General features: G+C 34.8%; 1 protein-coding gene across 9 annotated transcripts in view; it reads right to left on the bottom strand.

The window, feature by feature from the left end:
- The window catches only part of LOC119829601 (obscurin), a 102,117-nt gene that overhangs the window by 37,400 nt on the left and 44,131 nt on the right, over positions 1-20,586 (bottom strand). For all 9 annotated transcript variants that reach the window (XM_038352198.1, XM_038352196.1, XM_038352197.1 and 6 more), the window contains 7 exons: positions 18,015-18,140; positions 13,769-13,939; positions 13,072-13,237; positions 3,808-3,900; positions 2,454-2,753; positions 1,672-1,822; positions 188-1,543 (listed from right to left, as the gene is read on the bottom strand). In XM_038352198.1, coding sequence (XP_038208126.1) covers positions 188-1,543; positions 1,672-1,822; positions 2,454-2,753; positions 3,808-3,900; positions 13,072-13,237; positions 13,769-13,939; positions 18,015-18,140 — 2,363 coding nt within the window. The remainder of the gene's footprint in view (positions 1-187; positions 1,544-1,671; positions 1,823-2,453; positions 2,754-3,807; positions 3,901-13,071; positions 13,238-13,768; positions 13,940-18,014; positions 18,141-20,586) is intronic.

Raw genomic sequence — 20,586 nt, 5'->3', positions numbered from 1 at the left:
TGGAATACTCTAAATGATAAAAAAGGAGCAGATTAAAAAATAGTACATTACGGAAACATTATACATTCTAACTAAAGTACTGTGGGGACCAATCTAATGATAACATCCATTGAATTACTATATTAAAGTTCCTATCTCAAGCAAAAAACTGGGTAAATTTGAAGAACTTATATATTATTAATCTTACCTCCAGAGAGCCGCGAAGTGCGGCTGTATCTCGACATCTCTCCTTCAGCGCTTTCCTCTTGATTAACAGTTTGGCTTTCTTCTAAAACAGTGTCCTCAGATTGTTTAGATTCTGTGTTTGCTTCTAATACCGACTTTTTACTTTCAAGTTCGACAACTTCTTTATTATTGTTATTATTTTCTGTTGTCTCTAGAGATTCCTCTGCTTTATTTTCTTGGACGGATGTTTCGGTTGTTTTAACATTAACAACTTCCGCTGTTACTTTAGAAACAGCTTCAACTTCAATTTGTTCTACTGTTTTTGATTCCTGAGCTTTAGTATCAGACTTTTTCTTTGAACTGCGTTTAGTTTTAGATCCTCGTTTTACTTCTTTTTTATCCGATGCTAAATCTTTACTAGTTGATGTTAATTCTGTTGAATCTTTCTGTTCTCCTTGAACAACAAGAGAAGTTTGTCTATTTAGGGAAACGGACGCCTCTTTATTTTCTGCTTTAAAAGATTCACTAGTTTGTTTATTTTTGCTAGCAGATTTTTCTAGTTCTTGTGATTTTTCAGCTTCAGTTCTGAATTCCCCGACGGTTGTAATTAGAGCTGTTTCCGATTTCTCTGTTCGATGCACTGATGTTTCTTTAGAAGTTTCAGATGTTTCAGCTGGGACTGGAGAAATTTGTTGTGTATTTAGATTTTCACAAACTGATTCCTCGAGTTCGTGCGATTGTTTAACCGAAACACTTTCGACTTCTTTTGCAGACTGCTGTGATTCAGTGATTAAGTTGTTTTGGTTTGTTTCAGTGTTCTCTTGACTTATCTGTGTCTTGCAAGTAGTTTCTACTACCTCTTCTACAGATCCTTGAGTAGATACTTCAGTACAATGAACTTGGACAGATTGAGTTGTTGAAACTTGTTTAGATACCGAGACTTCGTGTATTCCGACTTCGACGTTTTCTCCAGAAGCCTGCGCGGTTTGTCCAGTTTCAATCTGTGATGTAATGGATTGACTCTCACTGATAGTAGTACTTGCCTGTGTCACAATCGATTTAGATTCTAAATCAGCTGCGACTTCCTGAGTACTAGTGATTTCATGGATTTCACTAATAGATGCAACTTCTGCGTTTTCAGATTTAGATATCTTCTGTGCAACTTCACATTCAAGTGACGCTTTTCGCTTAGTTGTAACTTGAAGTGACTCCTGTTGTAAATCTTCAACTGCAGCTTCTTCAGTTCGTAACTTCTTCTCCTTTTGATCGTCTTCCTCGTCTTCTGAATACTCTCTTTTCTTTGACTCTTCTTCAGCTTCGAAATATTCCTCTTGGGGTAAGACTTGTAGATCGTCTGCGGCGTGTTCTGCTAATGCAACTGTAATTTAAGAAATACAACAGATAGAGTTTGTCTCAGTGTGTTTGTTTGTCACGTTTATCCAATAAATGTTATTATTGCAAAATTCTTTAAATTTTTTTAACGCTCAATTAGTGTTTCAATCTTACCAAGATCACTCGCGTATTGTCTGATTTCACGAAGCCAAGCAGTCTTAACTGAGTCCTTGTGAGCGGTGAGGGTGATGACTAAAGGTGGATTCTTTTGATGAAGTTCAAACTTAAGGGTATCTGGGTGATCTTGGATTTCTAAATCAGGAAGCTGCAACATTGAATAAAAGAACTATTAATATATTAACCATTAGTTTTTGTAATCGTTTCATAGTGTACTCTTTAATAAAAAAAAAATATTATTATTATTTAGAGTAGTATCTCGCCTTGCGGCGGTGTTGTTAAAAACTCCGGCTGAGTGGCCAGACGGCCGGAGCCTAGGGCGACTGAGTGAGGAACCTACGGACTATCCGAGCGTTGTCCAGTAGGACTGCCCGCTGTATCCCCACCGTAATGGGCTTGACCGGTAGCTCCAACCTCCTTAAATATTGTTTTAAGGAGGTAGGAACAAGCCCATTGGTTGATACAACTATTGGGATTATCTCGGCAGACACACCGTCCCACATCTCGACAACCTCGTGCGCCAAATCCAGATATTTGAGCCGTTTATCTGATTCGGCCTTGACAAGATTGTCGTCATGCGGGACAGTGATTATTATTATCATTATATTATATTATATTATAACTTCACAGAAAGATTTGAGACGATTTCATTTAATTTCCTTTTAAGCACAATGAAGCAAAAATACAGATAAGAATGTTTGTTACTACTGAATTAATATAAAACTTTAATCTGGATATAATGGTACAAAATAAAACTTTGTATAGATTTGTTAGCATACCTTCACGATATTTTGTAGTACAAACACTGATCGATCGTCAGCAACCCTCTTGATCTTGCAGACGAGAATCCTCGCCTTGAAAAGAAACAGATACCTCTCCTTCGACCTCCCTTCTATTTCAACTGTGAACCAATCGTGGGTCAGAAGTCTTCCAAGCTTATAGATATTTCCGCGGTAGCCTTCGATACTCGCGATGAACAAATTGTTGGTCGCTCTGTTTGGGACGCCGAGAAATAGTTCCAAGGCCTTTTGTAGATCGGTACAATCGTCGCCGAGACGTTTGGAGTACTTGACTAATTCCTGGAAGTAGTCGCAGGTCAGTTTATGTATGATAGAAAGTGTATAGAAAGGCGAGGTGTACGTAAAACTGTTTTTTATGTAAATAAGCATGAATGATACTGACTTTGTAACAGACAGGGAAAATAGCCACAAATTATATTGAAGTTTAACGATTTATTAATAAAATTCCTTCATTTATACTAAATATAATTCCTGCATATACGTTATAAAAAAAGGCGGTGGTGGCTCAATGGTGAGGACCTCGGACTTCAAAATCGATAAGTCGGGGTTTGAGAACAAGCGAGGGTGCAGGAAATAAATAGATTTTTTTCAATTTATCTGCACATGTGGATCACACACCACAGCTCGAAATGGGGAAGGAAAACATCGTGAGGAAACCGGCATGTTTGAGAATCAAAAGATGTCGTCGAAGACATCTACCAACCGGCACTTGGTCAGCGTGGTGGAGTATGGCCTAAACCTTCATAGGAGGATTGTGTTCCATGTAGTGGAAACATATATGGGCTGATGATGATGTACTAAATATGTCACATTTCTTAAATAATTTACGAAAATGAGTCAAAAACAATACGATAAAAATAAAGCAGATCGGATGTATGTAATCACCACCCAATAACAAGTTAGCAGTAAAATTAATCTAATCGTAAATACAGTTTCTTACACCAAGTCGTATTTGTTTTTGCGATGAAAACGTCAGTGACGTCAGCTGTATACGTTTGAGGGGAGTAATTTTAGATCCTACACTGGATTATTATTGCTTGACTATAATCTGTTCGAGTATTGGCTTTAAGATCATAATCATAATGCATTTTTCCAGTACTTTCCAAGTCTTAATTTATTACTAATGTAATATGTGAGTTATTTTTACTATATTTTGTTAACGTAGAAACCGATAGGTGAAACAATTTGGACAAAGCTGTCGGTACGAATGTTTGTAATTGTATAGAGTATCTGAGAAGCCAATAACAAAGAGAAGAAGAAGATGTATAGAGTATTTTTATTCTGAAATTTCTGAATTCAATAATAAGATTTTCATTAAATTAAAACTATTTACCTTAAGAAGGAGTTGGTAGTCGTTGATTCGTTGTATTGGAAGTTTAAGGTGCTCCGGAAGGCCTTTGTCGTCTCCAACTTTTTTAGCGATGTCCTGAAAAAAATCGGTTTTTAAGCATTTTTGTTTTTCCAGAAAAAATCAAACATTTATTCCATTTATCTGTACAACAGATATAAAATAAAATTATAGAATACTGAGTCGTTGATAACTTTAGTTTATACATGTTAGCAGAGCCCATGTCAATGATTAAAAATAGTATGAAAGTGTCATTGGTACATGGTAATTTAGACGATGCCCAACAGTTAATGGTCCTCTGAATTATATAGGTCTCTGCAATTCCGATGGTCCGACAATTCGTCGCGTCTCATTGTAATTGTTTGGTCTTATGCCAAGTGTGTTGTTACAAACATTGCCGAGCGTTAACTTTCACTACCGTTTCAGAATACAGGTTATTGTCTCTGCTAGACTTGCTCGATCTTCAAAATATTCTGTTTTTAGAATAATTGTGTAAGTCTGAAGTTCAGTATTTAGGAAACATTCGAGTCTTTAAGATATTTAACGCTTAATGCTCATTGCTTAATTCAATAATAAATCTATTTTGGACAAATTTGTCATCAGCCATCTGTAGTATAAGATTTTTTTAACCGATTGGTTGTACGATCATAACTCGTCCATATATTAAGAGTATATACCTACGAGTGATATTGTACCCGTCATTGTATTTATATCACCCTTTATATTAACTATATGCAATACATGGTTTCATACATCTTTATTTTTTCTAACATTATTCATTAAACTAATAGTTCATAACATTTATAATTTCTCAATCAAAGGTAGTTTTCAATAGCTTAACCACTTCTTATAGGAAACCAGACTTATATGTCGATATTATATATTTGTAGTTTTATCATAATTATTATATTATATAGTGATTCACAGGTCTTTAATTTAATTTTAATAAGACAAGTGTTAATCATTACCATCAGAGTATATAAGAAAGAATCAAAAGCATTTTATAAGACATAAATTTTATTGATCAGGAACCTACAACAGATGTGTTTTGTTATTAAACTTTATAATAGCGAGTTTACAGGCTGCTAAAAGAAATGCACTCAAATGATCTAGTAACGTATGTAAGACTTATGAGTTATGACCAATTCCGAGAAAGAATCGTGTCCTTCAATCCAACAATCAGTGAAATCCATCTTCTCATAACACTATAGGAAAAGAATATTCAATCTACGTTCGACAAAGAAAAGAATTAAAGAATACTGAATCTGTATTATTGACAATTTCATTCTAACATATCAAAGAGGTAAGTTATTACCGTAGATCAATCATTCAACCGTAAAGAAAAGATGGAGAGCATTTTATAATAAATACACCCATAATCTTAATTATAATGCAAATAAAAGTTTACATAACCCTAGTACACAACAATAAACAACCGAAATTACGTGTAAGCAACAGTAAAATAGTCATAAATACAAGCTCTGGAAGACTGATTCGCCAGTAAAGTCGGTCGACTATAATTAGCCTACCTTGACATATTACGAGTTGACGCCAACTTCTGATATTTGGATATGGTAGAACGGAAATGTCACTAATTTATGTATGTATTAACTTTAATTTTATGATGAATTTGTTTGCGATATTATGATATTTAAGTTTAAACGGCTTTCCAAAAGAGGATAGAAGTAAATTGTCTCTTTAAGTTTGACTGCTAAAATGACTGTTAATAGCTTCATTTTTGAACTTTTATTTTATATAATAAGTGTGTAGTATTTTTTTAAATATTGACACATTAGTTTTATGATCAATGGTGTAGGTTATTAAAACTGAATAATTAAATATATACTTTATTCGATGCAATTCATTATTAATCAATATTTAATAAGCTTTCAACACGCTTTTCTATACGTCAAATCCTTGTTCGTACCTTGATCTGTCGGTATATTTGTCTCTCTCTTCCTTATCCCGTAGAATGAACATCCCAGAGAAAATAATTGAATGAAATTTGGTACAAGGATAGTTTGAGATCCTAGAAAACATATAGGATATATAGATGACCGCCTGAACGGTCACATTATGATTTAAATAAATGGAAAAATTATGAGCCATTAGAGAGGAATAAATCTTCTTGTATAATGTATATGCATAAATTCTTACATTAAAATAGCCCTTGCTTTAACATTCTAATTTCTCTAATGAAATTTACATCTATTTCTCATATGGTCGGTCATTTGGAAACACTTAACAATATTTACAACATTAGACATTATAGCTTATATAACGTTGACATTACACTATGTAGTTCATATGAATACAACTCGCAAAAAGTGATTCTTTAGGAAGGTTGGCGTAGTTTTCTACGTAAATTGTAAAATTTTCTATTTTATTAACGCGGAGTAAATTATATTTTCAATCGACTTCAACGTAGCGGTTACCAATTCAACTGTTATTTTTTTGTTTTTGTTACATGATAGCTTTATACTGGGTGAATCGATTTTCATGATTCTTTTTTCATTTGAAAGCTGGTGCCTGCAATGGCTCCATTTAAATTAGATCTAGTTCTGATCTCTACTTCACAGTTTGAAGGCGATTTAGTTTTTTATTTAAAAAAAATATAATGATTGGTCGAGAAATAAAACTTATAATGCTATGACAAAACTCAAACTTCTAAATGTCCTAGTTTCTCAGTAAAATTAACTATAAATTTAGAGAGTGGAAAGTTAAATAATAAATATTTATTTTATTTTTTTTTATATGCATCTACGTGAATCTAAATATTTTCATTTAAATCAGTTTTTGTTACTCCATTAAACTGATAAAGTTTAGACTTCTGTCTTATTTTATCTACACTTTATTAGTTTATTTTAATTATTAATTTAAGTCTTAATCGTCTTCCATTTGTTTCACGGATAGTTGTTAAAATGTTTTGTAAATATATAAAGTATATGGACTATATTCATTTTTTATAAGATATTTATTTGAAAGTATAAGGTTATATTTATTTTACTCGAGACAAGTCCTTTAGGCATACCACATGCCACAGGAGAGCAGCTGAAAATCGGCGCTTTAACTATTGCTGCAGTGGCATATTATGCTAAGTGGCTTATTCTATAAGCGCATATATTTTTCTCTTAAAAGAGATATTGTTATTATTATTTTTTTTAGTGTTTTTTAAATGTGTTTATTATATCTATACAATAAATCGATTTAATTCTTTTTTCTTTAAAATATCATTATCATCAAAAAAGAGGCGGTATGATGTGAAAAATGTCTATATATTAACTGAGATGATTAAATATAAAAAGAAAGCTTTCAACAACTGTCATTGCTACAGAATCAAAAGAAACATATATCAAATTTTATTTATAGGTTACTATCATTATCATAGTGGCGAGTGTCAGTCACTGCGAAGAAAGAAAAAGATTCGCGTTTTATCCATGTAGTTCCCGTTCCCACGAGATTTCTGGTATAAAAACTAACCCTATATCCTTTCTAGGGTGAACATCTCTACCAAATTTCATCCAAATCAGTGTAGTGGTTTATGCGTAAGGAAGAAATAGACAGAAAGACAAACAGAATTACCTCTGCATTAATAGTATTATTAGGGAAGTAGGGGTCATTGAGCAAAATATTAATTTTCATTGTGGGTAAGAGAATTAATTCAGGGCCACCAATTTAAATATGTTTTAAATATGCTCCTATACGATGTTATCTTCAGAAGGTAAAATACGTAAATGACGGAACGATATGCGTGAAATGTCACTTTGACATGTACAGTCTGACAAGTACATGTCAGGCAGAACAGAGAAAAATAAAGGTCACACACGAATTTATACGTATATAAACTTTTTCTTGCTAACTGTTTTTCATTTTAGAGTAAATTACAGAATCTTGAAGTGATAACATTCTTAGATTTGTCTTTAATATTAAATTTCAGTAATAACAAGCCGGCAGGTGTAGAGCTTTTGGCAATAGTGACCTTGAATAGAAATTTGAAGGAAAAACGTATATACCAATGACGCTCTTGGATTCTCAAAGATTATAACGTTTATGTAACATTTTCATCAATGATTGTGTATTATTTTTAAGAAATTATATCATCTCAAGTGATATAAGATAATTATGTAGTTATAAATTGATATTATTTTCCCGAAAACTATTAAATGATGACGAACTTAAAATTATCGAATATTTTAGAAGTAAAACAAAACGAAGAAGCTTAGGTTATTATTTGAAAACATTTTATCAAAACTGGCGATCGACATTGAAAGTTAAACTTGAACAAGCATTCGGTTCATGTCATACATAAACAACCCTTAAACTATTGAACGAGGTCAAGGTCACAAAGAAAACGAGCATAGGAAAGTCGCGAATCCATGCCGCGCATCCAATAGACAACGGGCGTCCCACGCAACGCCTCAAAATAACCGGACGCCTGAAACACTACACCGTTCGACGCGAATGTCGGGAAAAATGATGATTTCGCAACGGCCCATCTATTTTTGCGGCACAATCAAACTCTGTACACCTAGCTCGTACCTGAGTGAGGGGGCGGGTGGCACAGGTTTGTCAACACAATCACAGTCACACACTTCACTCCAGAGAGTGGTCGGGGGTCGATCAAGCAGAGGCGTGCTCTGTTCGCGGCCGCGGCATCCAGGCGACTGATCTGCACCATGCCTTGCCCAATCCACGGCTAAACTTAGATAGAGGATAAATTTCTCTGGTGACGTTGCGGGCGGCAAGGTCGCCAAACAAACCTTGGGGTATCCTTGACAGGTCGATGTCATTGCTGATAAAATTGACAGTGACATTATTTGGTTAGGACACGAGTGAGCTGGGATTATAGAAGCCATTTTTGAACCGTTATTTTTAAATGTCATTGAATAGATAGTTAAATTAAAAGTGGAGGTAGCAGAACGTGAAGAAGTAAGCAGAGCTTATCGTAGATTAGTATATTGTATCAATAGTGAGATTCATTGATTAGTCTCATAAATTGCTAGGCAACCATTTTCTTCTATATCCTACTTTATATTATAAATGCTAAAGTTTATAAGGATGTGTGTGTGTGTTTGTTGCACTTTCACGCAAAACCTACTGTACCGATTGTAATGAAATTTGGTACTTAGACAGCTGGACAACTGGAATAACATATAGGTAACTTTTTATCCCGATATTTCTACGGGATACGGACTTACACGAGTGAAACCCCAGGCCGCAACTAGTTAGTAGATAGCTAGTAGATACCATTATGCTTTAAAATAATTGGGAGTTTTGCAACAGTTACGTTTACATTTTATGTACATCTCTATCATACGAGTACAAGCAATTTTGCAAAAGACTTCTCTGTAACACCTCAGACCTCCCCTAATAGGATAACAATATTTTATATATGACGAGAATTTTATATATTTAGGTTAGGTTAGGTTAGTTATTTTAGGTTATACAATATCATTTGCATGTTATTAAACGTTTACGAATAGTAGATACCTATTTAATAATTCTTTTCTACAAAAAACGTCACTGACCTGCAGGGTGGTACCTTTCCAGATTCTAAAATGGGACCTACAATTTTCCATTGAAACGAGAAAATATAACGATAATCGGTTAAAAACACTAACTTATAAAGGTACTAATTTTTCATTACGATCGAACGAGGTATAACGATAATCGTTTTATTGATTGCTTTAACGTTGTAATACGCAGTAAGGCAAATATAATTTATTGATTGATTACATAATTGCATTAAAACACAAAGGTATTCATCAAACACAAAAATAAATTATTTGTATTACACAACTAGTTTAAGTATAGATTCGCCTCCTAAGCCCTTAATTATGTCTTAAAAATCACATTCTATGTTCTATATTTAAAATGTAACATGGGATAGATCAACTAACCTGAGCGTAATATTTATATATAGGTCAATTATTAATATTAGAAACTTGTTGAAAAATTCATATGTCCCACTTGTATCAATGCTTTGAGGAGAATTCTTTAATCGATAAATCAAAAGGTATAAGCCCGGAAATGTACAAGAATTGAAATAGATTGTTCTGGAACGATTTTCATGAAGTTATTTCGATTACCAGGCTCAACAGTAGAAAATCCGTTATTTCGGAATTTATTACTTACTTAGTAGCCTTTAGAAGTGTGTTTAAATTTAAATTCATATTCCTAGTCTTATTTATCGAGTTATACTAGGTTTGGAGTGCAAAGTTACAGCAGACCTCTTGTACCTAGTACGAAAGCAAAGTGAAAGCGAGGCGAATTCATTTAACAAATAAAACCGTCATCATTATCGGCCTGGATAATGATGAATTCTGAAGTATTACTAGAACAGTAAAAGATCCAGATCTAAATGTCAGACAAATTATGTTTGTTGGAATTATTTTTGGGATTGACTCAGGTGTAGACAGTGTTGCGTAGGATAATAATATTCGGTGACGCGCTAACAGCAGTCATTCAACATTCAAGGAATGTACGATTATGTAGGAATGTATAGAATTGTTCTAGTAACTTTTCTTTCGTGTGCGATCTCACGTGGTACTCCTACATGCAAGAAATTCGTCTTTTTTATCTATAACTTTATTTTTTCTGGAGTGCACCAGATTTTACAAATGTTACTCGGAGAATGGCATTTGGGATAGTGGGAAATGTTAAATATGCATTATTTGACTCCGTCCTCTAGAAAGTTAATCACAAAATATGCAAAATAGTATAAAGGATGGTATGATTTTTGAGATATTCATAGAACAGTCGAATCATAAAGTATTGGGGAGTTAGGCAAGCTTCTATAATAAAAGTTGTAGTTTCAAGATATGACATGAAGAGCCTAAAATGATTCTGGAGCGACATAAAATAAAACAATTTACTGGAGATCTATTTTCATGATATCCACTGGACATTTATAAATAAAATTTCAAGATATCGTCCACCGCATAGCCAACATCAGAAGAATTCAGTCAAATTAAAAGTTCAATGCTGTCACTATTTCTGCACCGAATGTTGCATCATGATAAGCTAATCTGGCATTCGTGCTACCAAAAATATGTAAACACGACTCAATGTCATTAATTTTAGGCTTTAAAGATTATCAGTAAATATTTTACTTTATTAGTGTGGCATTTACTGCTATTTTATTTAAACTAGGGGATATCTTAAGATATAACAGATTTATTCTAATACGACACTCTATTTACCGTCAGGCTATCTACACAGCTTCGTCATAATAAAGATATTATGTTCTGATTCATTTTGCTCAATATGACGCACATATTTACTACCAATTTCATCGAGACCTATAAATAAGAAAATAAAATAGACCCTAAACATTAAATGATGTCATCTCAAAAGCACATTTATGTAACGATAATCAATCAATTGAGAAGGAAATAGCTCGCAAGTGCGCAATATAAATACAATAAATACTCACAGTTCTTTGAAGGGAATAATCAATTTACTTGTTGCTCTTTTTTAAGTAATATATCCTACTAATATTATAAATGCGAAAGTTTGTAAAGATGTGTGTGTATTTGCTGCTCTTTCACGCAAAAACTACTGAACCGATTGCAATGAAATTTGGTACGTAGACAGCTGGACAACTGGAATAACATATAGGCAACTTTTTATACCAATATACCTACTGGATACGGACTAACGCGGGTGAAACCGCGGGACGCAGCTAGTATAAGATAAAAGACTGCTGCCGCGTCTGTTTGCTCGAAATGAGTACAAAAACTAGTGAACGGATTCTGTGATGGAATTCACGAAAGTATCACTGTTCTATTCCTTTTTTTGTAAATATTTAGGTTGAAATCAATAATAAAATATTTATAAACTGCTAGTATCAATACGAAATAAAATATAATTTGACGAACGAAAATTGCAACGCAGTTGGGATAGAAAGAAATACCTGAAATATGAATATTCTTTAATTACCCAGATTCAAATCCCTGGATCATCATAACCTGTACGCAAATCATTAAATAAACGAGACAGGAAAAGGCGTTAAATAGCTGCGTAGCAAATGCCAGTGCAAGAACGCGGATATAGTAAGCAAACACGAGTTTGACTAGCATTTCTTATATTTTCTTCGCCTGTTCAGCTGAATGGAGATAAGATTGATCTACAGTTCGTTTTCAGAATAGCACGTTATTCGGAAAAATGCATTCCTGAAGACTTGCTCAGATCGATCAATTCAGCTTGATATCTAATTTAGATCTTAAAACCTAGGTTAAACAGACTTTGGCTAATTAAAAACCGCATATGAGCGGTAAACATGATAAAATGGTGTCCCCGATTACCGATATGATGGGAGTGACGGATCGCCGAGAACTATTCTAGTCGTTGGCCGCCTGCCGACGCGGCGAGGCGCCGACTGGCCACTATATGAGATGCTTAACATTGGATACGATTTTTTTTCGAAAAGAGTCTAAAAGATTGCCTTTCATAAAGCATTCAGAAACTATTTGCTAGAATCGATTTAAAAAAGGTCGGTCTGTCGGTCGGTTGGCGTAAAAGAATTGCCTACTTGTCGTTAAGATATTATGTCGTCATCATAGTAACATTAACATAATATTTGTTATAGATAGGGCTCCCTTTTTTGAATTAAAAATAATACAATGGCTAAAATATACAACGTATTTCTTAGCACAGCAAAGGATCCGTAATTTGGTACGATTTGTTTCCATCAAAAGAACACAAGAGTACGTGGTCAGCTCTATCTGGTATTTAGCTGCGAATGAAACCTTTTAATATAACGCCATCTATTGTTTGGAACATTTAGAGCTACGCCATCTGTGCTTTAAAACAACGCGAACGAAAACAAAGTAATTATATTAGTCTCTTATACCGCCGCTAGATGGCGTTATATACAATAGCAAATTTTAGTAAGCACGTTGAAGAGTGATAATATCGTAGATATGCATCACGCATGAAATATACCCCTTTTTGAAAAGTAAGGAAGTGATAAGCGATATCACATATTTATATTTATTTATTGTACATTTTTATTACAAACGTTGTCTACGTTTGGTGTTTTTATCACTTTTCATGCGATGTTCTTTCTCCATGGCTATGATAAAAATAAGGAATTTTTATTCACATAGAGGTTTTAGAAAAACAAAATGCCAGTTTCAAAAATACTGCATTTTTGTGATACTCTGATTAAATTCCCTATTTATGAAATTTTCCTCTAACTCTAAATTTCTTGACAATAATATCGAAATGGGTAATTAAAAAACTAACCTGAAAATATTTCTTAACAACCGGGTGAATGGACAGAAGTTTCTGCGCCTTGGGCTCGTCTCGGCAGTAGGCCACGTGCTTGTCGAATTCCCTCTCCATTCGCAGCAAAGCTCTGCCCAGCATACGCGGGTCTCCCGCGTAGTACTTTATGCCTTCTAGGAGGGTCCTGTTCAAAATGGTTGTAAAGAGTATTGACTTGCTTGAAAATACGAATAAGGTACAAAATTTTTTGTTACCTTAAAAAAAATTACTATTCTCTTTTGTTCTGGAACGTGAAAAGGAAAGAAAATTTGTTGTTTAAATAAAAATATGAACAAAATAAAGCGTGTTGCAACGTATTTAAGGTCAATATGCATTTATACAAAACCTTTAAATACAACATTTTTCGACTGTCACGTTTTTCTCATAGAACCTGAATCCTGAAAGGTATATAGAGAACGGCTAAAATAAGAAAGATGGTGAATACATATAAATTCAATTCAAAAGGGTAGCCGATGGCCCGTTTCCTTTTCCTAACCCTCCCTAGTCCGTTACTTCTTTCCAGCCGTAAATCCTCCTAATCTCTTACCCCTCAAAAGTGGACAGTGCATTCGTGAGGCACTACTTCCGAATGTTCATGGGCGATGTTGATCGCTTACCATCAGGCGAACCACCAGCTCAGTCACCCGCTGTGTCATAAAGAAATTCAATCACTCACGTATTATGAAATTCGCAAATTTGCTTAAAATTCGAGAACAGGAACTCTCGGCTGTCAAAAACGGCTTTAGGTGTAGTGGCCTTATCCATCGGCCGCATGTACTGGCTCACCACCTGCTGCATGTCTCTGCCGAATTCCTCTTCAGTCTCGATTAATTCGCGGACCACGGCTCTGGAACATCAGTATACTTTATTTATCTTCCTGAGTTACTTATTCTAGATGATCAAAATTTGTATTCGGATTTTATAGTAAAGAACTGTCGTATTAATAATTACTAGCTGTGACCCGCGGTTGAAACCGCGTAAGTCCGTATCCCGTAGGAATATCGGTACAAAAAGTGCCTATGTGTTATTTCAGTTGTACAGCTATCTACGCAGCAAAATAGTATTATTATTCACCAATAGATGGCAGGGAAAAAAAACACGAATAAAACACGAATATGACATTTTCTAAAAAAAATTCCTAGCTAGATCGATTTATCGCCCCCGAAACCCCCTATATACTAAATTTCATGAAAATCGTTGAAAATAATATATATATATATATACAAATATTAAACTCGTTTGTATACAAGAATTGCTCGTTTAAAGCTATAAGATTTTAAATAGAAATGAAACCGCCTTCAGACAATCAGGACAGACATTAAATGATACCACAGCTAGCCACTACTACTACCTTTATCAAAATCGGTTCACTTAGTCAAAAGTTCTGAAGAAAAAACACAAAAAACAACCTCCTTTCTATGTAGCTGTGCCTGCGAAACATAAAAAGGAAGAATGAATGAGGTGATATAGGGGTCAATCGACTCAATGAATAACAACTATTGAAATAATCGAATTTCAGATGTCCGGATCTTAAGGGTACGCATTACATAACATACTGCAATCATTACTGGTCAATACCTATATCCTACTATCCTACTAATATTATAAACTAATCCTACTAATATTATAAATGCGAAAGTTTGTTAGGATGTGTGTGTGTTTGCTGCTTTTTCACGCAAAAACTACTGAACCGATTGCAATAAAATTTTGTATGTAGACAGCTGGACAACTGGAGTAACATATAGGCAACTTTTTATCCCGATATTCCTAGGGGACACGGACTTACGCGGGTGAAACCACTGGGCGCAGCTAGGCCTCCGGCTCCCCCACTCACCGTACGAAACACAGTGGCATGCCACTATTTCACGCCGGTTTTCTGTGGGGGTGTGGTACTTCCCCGGTGCGAGCTGGCCCAATTCGTGCCGAAGCGTGCTCGACTCCTACAATAAAAGCAATCACATCTTACATGCAATTAGCACCAAATTTGTCATGCATAATGCATCATGTGAATCAACTTATCCAAGCACTTGATATATTGTCCCCTCTGGCACTCGCTGAGCGGCTAACGAGACAGTTCCTGAGTAATTGAGTATCAACTTGATGCATAGCTGGTGCCGTGAATTATCGTATTTTGGCACTGAAGGTTTTTGGAAGCGAGTTGGGAATGCACTTTTCTGGATTTATTTTGGGAAGATGTGTAAAAATAAAGTTGAGTTCTAAGACTTTTTTTGTTACAGAATTATCCAGTAGAGACTGGATAAATTATAGTAATATTTTTGCTGATATTTCCTCATTCTGTTGGCATTGGAGTTAACCAGATAACTCATTTTAATTTCTCAACGAAGTTGCAGTGGACCGATCTGAAGAGACTCCATGATTTTTTTGGTCTAAAGCTAGTATGATAAAGGAAACCCAGCATGTGCAGTAATCCAAATCTTCTATGGTACATGAGTAGGCGAATATCACATATATTCGTTATGTTAAGTGCTGGAAAATAACACATCCACACTATATTTAGCGGCATCTATCTCTACTTAATTTTGGCACCATCCACACTTCCAAATCGATAAATTATTTTATATTATGCAACAGACACATGAGATATACTTCGAATTACCATTTGGACAGGTGATTTGTTTAAAACAGAGGAAGATTTTATTTATTTTATACTATCATTTCCCCCTGGTTTCGCCAGTGTTTCATATATCCTATCCTAGCCTACCAGCACTCACATCACGAATTTTTGAAATCGGTCCAGTACTTCCTGGGATTAGTGCGTTTAAACCAACAAATTATTTAGGTATATAATTTTATTAAGTATGTTATAATCTTTTGATTCGTTTATTTCAAAGAAACATGAATAAACTCAGTCCCACATTGCTGGAATCAGGTCTACATCTAAATGTGACTTTCAATTCGTTTGTATGCGACAAATTAAGGACATGAAAATAAACATATCATCGAGGCAACACTTTACTGTGTCAGCCGTTCCACATCCGACGTGATCATCTGGAAACCAATTACGATAAAAAAGGGGGTAATGCGTTTATTGCACGGAATGTGTGAAACACTTTTTTTACCAGTATATTAGATGTTTTTATAAAACATACATCAATGTTTTTGTAAGACTACACTTATATTATAAAGAGGAAGAACTTGTGTTTTTGTTTGTTTGTTTGTAATGGATAAACTCAAAAACTATTGGACCGATATCAAAAATTATTTCATCATTAGAAACCTGCAACTTCACTGAGTGACATAGGCTACTTATATATGTATCACGGACGAAGCCGGGGCGATCAGCTAGTATTAAATATTTCATCGCGTCGTAGTATTACATATTATTATTGAGGGAATGCCTGCGAATGTCGAAATTAGATACTTGTATTAGATTCGAGTATTTTTATGCTTTACGGTTATTTATTTTTTATACTAAACAAGCAAAAATAATAGGCCAGTGTAATTTTGCGAGCCAACTTTTATCAAATTCAGCCCTACCTTATTACGTGAACAAATCACCACATAGCATAAAAATCATTTTCCTGCCTTTTTGTGTCTTAAAAATTACGCAACAGATTTTGATAGAGTGATTCAAAGGGAAGGTTAAAGTGTGTAATAACAGAAAACAGAGTTTTACTCAGATTTTTAATGCGTGCGAAACTGGAGAAAAAAACTTGGTAGATAAAAGATGTTTTGTGAGACTGTGTAGATAAAAAATGCTTCTTCCATACTTTGTAGCTTTGGCCCTTAGACTGCCGATACCCGGTATAATGTTGAAGGGAATCACAGCACAAATAATCGTTAGTAAACATTAATCTAAGCCGACATATGCTTGTAATAACACTAATATTTGTCACATTAGCATATGAATTGTGTCTGTTGGAGCGCAACCAGACATCCTACAATGTAGCGGCTTGTAATATTATTATGTTATTAAGAATATAAGAGTCTAATTATTATCCTTGAAGAAAGGATACATTTTTTAAAGGTTTATATCTGGTATTTTTGGGATAATTATCATTTTTATCTTTTTATTTAGTGCATTAGCATTAGTCCATTAGGAAGCTTTTAGGATTGCTAAAGAAAATGCAAAGTTTGTGTCTGTATCACAAAGAACGGGTCAACTGTATAATCACACTTCCAACGTTATAATAATTAAGCGTTAATGTTAAGGTTAAACCCTAGGTACATACCTTCTAACACGTGGCACAGCACATGCATGTGGTAGGTCAGTCGATCAAAACAGTATAAAAAGCAACAGGGCACCCTTGGGAGGATTAATATACATAAAGGGATACTACATGCAACAAGATATAACAAAATAATATAAAAAAGTATGCAATTAACTAAGTACGTCACCACTTCAACACAGCGAGGCACACTACGTCGCCATTACTAGATTTATAATGCACCGAAACTCACCGAATCTCTCAAATACACAAACGCGCGTTATGATTATTAGATAATGTACAACAATTAAAAGCAACCGAAACTTCCCGTGAACTGCTTTTGAATATAAAGTAAATTAGCACGCGATCCGTGCGTGATTACGATTACGTGAGGGCGACAGACGACGACTCGACAACGACTACCGCGCTCCCTCCGGCCGCATGAATACATCGCGTCACAAGCTACCCTCAAAATATTGATAATTTTATTTTGTCTTTTCCGAACAGTCTCTGTTTTTTTATTTGCTTTTTTATTACTTCGTAATACTGAGATCGAAGAAAAGAGATTTGAATATTAAGAGAATTTTGTAAGAAAACATGTGCATTGCTTTATTTTCCTTTTACATGGGTTAGCGTTATTTTCACCAATCTACCCAAGCACCCTGCATTCACAAAAAAAAAAATACTGCTTCCTAGCCGCTATCACCACCCATCCCACACACCCTAAACAAAAAAATAAAAAAGTCCACTCACTGTCGCCTCGCGGCGAGCGCGGTGGCGTCCCGTTCGGGGCGCTCGCGCAGCACGTGCGCGGGCACGTAGCCCTGCCGCGTGCGCAGCTGCTCGTCCTCCACGTCGTCCACCACGCGCACCAGCCATCTGCGGACGGTGGACTAAATTATAATTGAGTTTTTTTTTGTTTTAAGCTATTATTTAATATATTATTAGCTAATTGTTGACAGTTTTAGGTCTGTTCTTGTTTGAGTATCTATACTAATATTATAAAGTTTGTTTGTTTGGTTGAACGCGCTAATCTCAGAAACTACCGGTCCCATTTGAAAAATTCTAGCAAGCAAGCCGCCAAGCTAAATTCGAAATTAAGGTGCAGATTTCCACCGAAACCACACAAGTCGCATAGACTCTTAAAAATTATCTAACGCTACACAAATCCACAATCCTTAATAACATCAAGGATCCAAATATTTTGAATCGTAATTTAATTCAAAACATGCCAAACTGGATGTCAATACTTCGACTTAAGCTGGTTTTCAAACTACACAAATTTACGATCAAAAACCTTAAATGTTTATATAAATATATTTATAACGTATCCGCGAATAGCCTCCGGTGTTGCGCTTCTATCGTCGCCCGCAGTCGGTAACATCAACACATCATGCTTGAACTGTGTTTACGTAACCGATTGCAAGAGATATAAATACTTTTATAAATTAAAGACTTTTTAACGGATTTTAAATGATTTATCAGCGACCACGCTCGCTGTAAAGTGTTCGAAACGTCGGGTTAATAATATAATGAATAAATCGCGTTTAAAATCCGTTAAAAAGTCTTTAATTTCAGTACAATACTCGCGTAAAATCAAACACAAGAAAATACTATATAAATAATTTAAAATGGGTATTAATACCTCGTATTACAGTATGTAAAAGTTAGAATCGTTAAATGTTAAAATAATATTAAATAGTAGTAATTTACAAAAAGTAGAAATTAATTTCATAATATAATAACAATAATATGTAATAACTAGTATACCCGGCCTTGCTGTGGCTGGGTAGGTAATAATTTAAAATATTAAGATTATACATTATTGGGATAATTAATCGAAATAAAAACTATCCTACATCATAAGTTGGACCAAATTACACATAAAATGCCAAATTTCATCAAAATCGGTTGAGTTGATGAAGAGTTCATTTGGAACATACATCATGACACTGGATTTTTATATATTACTAGCTGCGCCCCGCGGTTTCACCCGCGTAAGTCCGCATCCCGTAGGAATATCGGGATAAAAAATAGATGTTGGCCGATTCTCAGACCTACCCAATATGCTTACCAAATTTCAGAGGAATCGGTCAAGCCGTTTCGGAGGAGTATGGCAACGAAAACTGTGACACGAGAATTTTATATTTATAATAGATTAAGATATGTACGTAGTTATAGACAAAACTTCCTTGTAAGATAATGTGAGGTTTTATTAGTGGCATGGGTTTATTATTGAAACAATGAAAGCGATTTTGATATGAATTTGTTGCCTTCAAGTTCTGATTTTTTTTCAATGGTACCGGTCCGATCTTTCACTTGAGGTACTTACAAAGGGTCAACGGTCGCTTGTCGAAGGTCAGTGGTCAATGTTTCACAGTAGTGCATGTACAAACCGAAATCATCAAACATATGGTTTCATCATCATCATCATCATCATCATCATCATCATCATCATCATCATCATCATCATCATCATCATCATCATCAGCCCATATAATATGTTCCCACTGCTGGGACGCAGACCTCTTATTGAGGGTTCAGGCCATAATCCACCACGTGGTTAATATTTTCTAACACATCATTCATTTAAATTTTCCACTAAGTTAACAATCTGCCAAGAAGTTAATCTAGGCCTTATACTCTGTTTCATCTTTTTACAAATAGCTAGATTTATGTCTAGTGCTAGACTGACGAGCGGACATCGAACCCAGCCTGTGACGTCACAGCGACATGTTTAGACATGTGCTATTTTTTTGACCGACTTCAGGAAGAGACATTAAATCGACACGTTATGTTTGAATTACTGTGCTATACACAATCTTGAAGGGCTTTGAAAAACAAACGAAAGTTTTAGAGGTGTGTGGATGGATTTACGTATATAACTCTTTTAGGAGAGCTGTCGACGAATTCCGCCCATGTTTATAGCTTGCTTGAGTAAATGGAATAATCCTTTTAAAATAGATTAAAACAAAAAAGTTCTGTTGAATTGAGTAATAGAAACACAATGATGAATATAATGTGAAATCTGATCTCATTTCTCTGGTGAGTGCGTTCAGTATGCTTGAGTATTTTTGAGATCAAGTTTGTATAGTCTTATTATGTTTTTTTCAATTATCACAACCACACGATTAGTCTCTAGATTTAAAATAGTGTGTATATTTCATTCCACACCTTCTTTGTATAGCTTTCTATACAAAGATACGTTTTTACAAGCTATTATCATCCGTTTCCATCTAACCTTCTCCTGCACTTCTATAGCTCAAATATCCTGAATAAAAGTGGTAAACCAATGATTCTGATCAATTTTCTTTATGGTAATGCA

This window comes from Zerene cesonia, chromosome 10, assembly GCF_012273895.1.
Source record: "Zerene cesonia ecotype Mississippi chromosome 10, Zerene_cesonia_1.1, whole genome shotgun sequence".
NCBI lineage: Eukaryota > Metazoa > Arthropoda > Insecta > Lepidoptera > Pieridae > Zerene > Zerene cesonia.
Note: the sequence above shows the minus strand (reverse complement) of the source record. Positions and strands in the feature narration are given on the sequence as shown.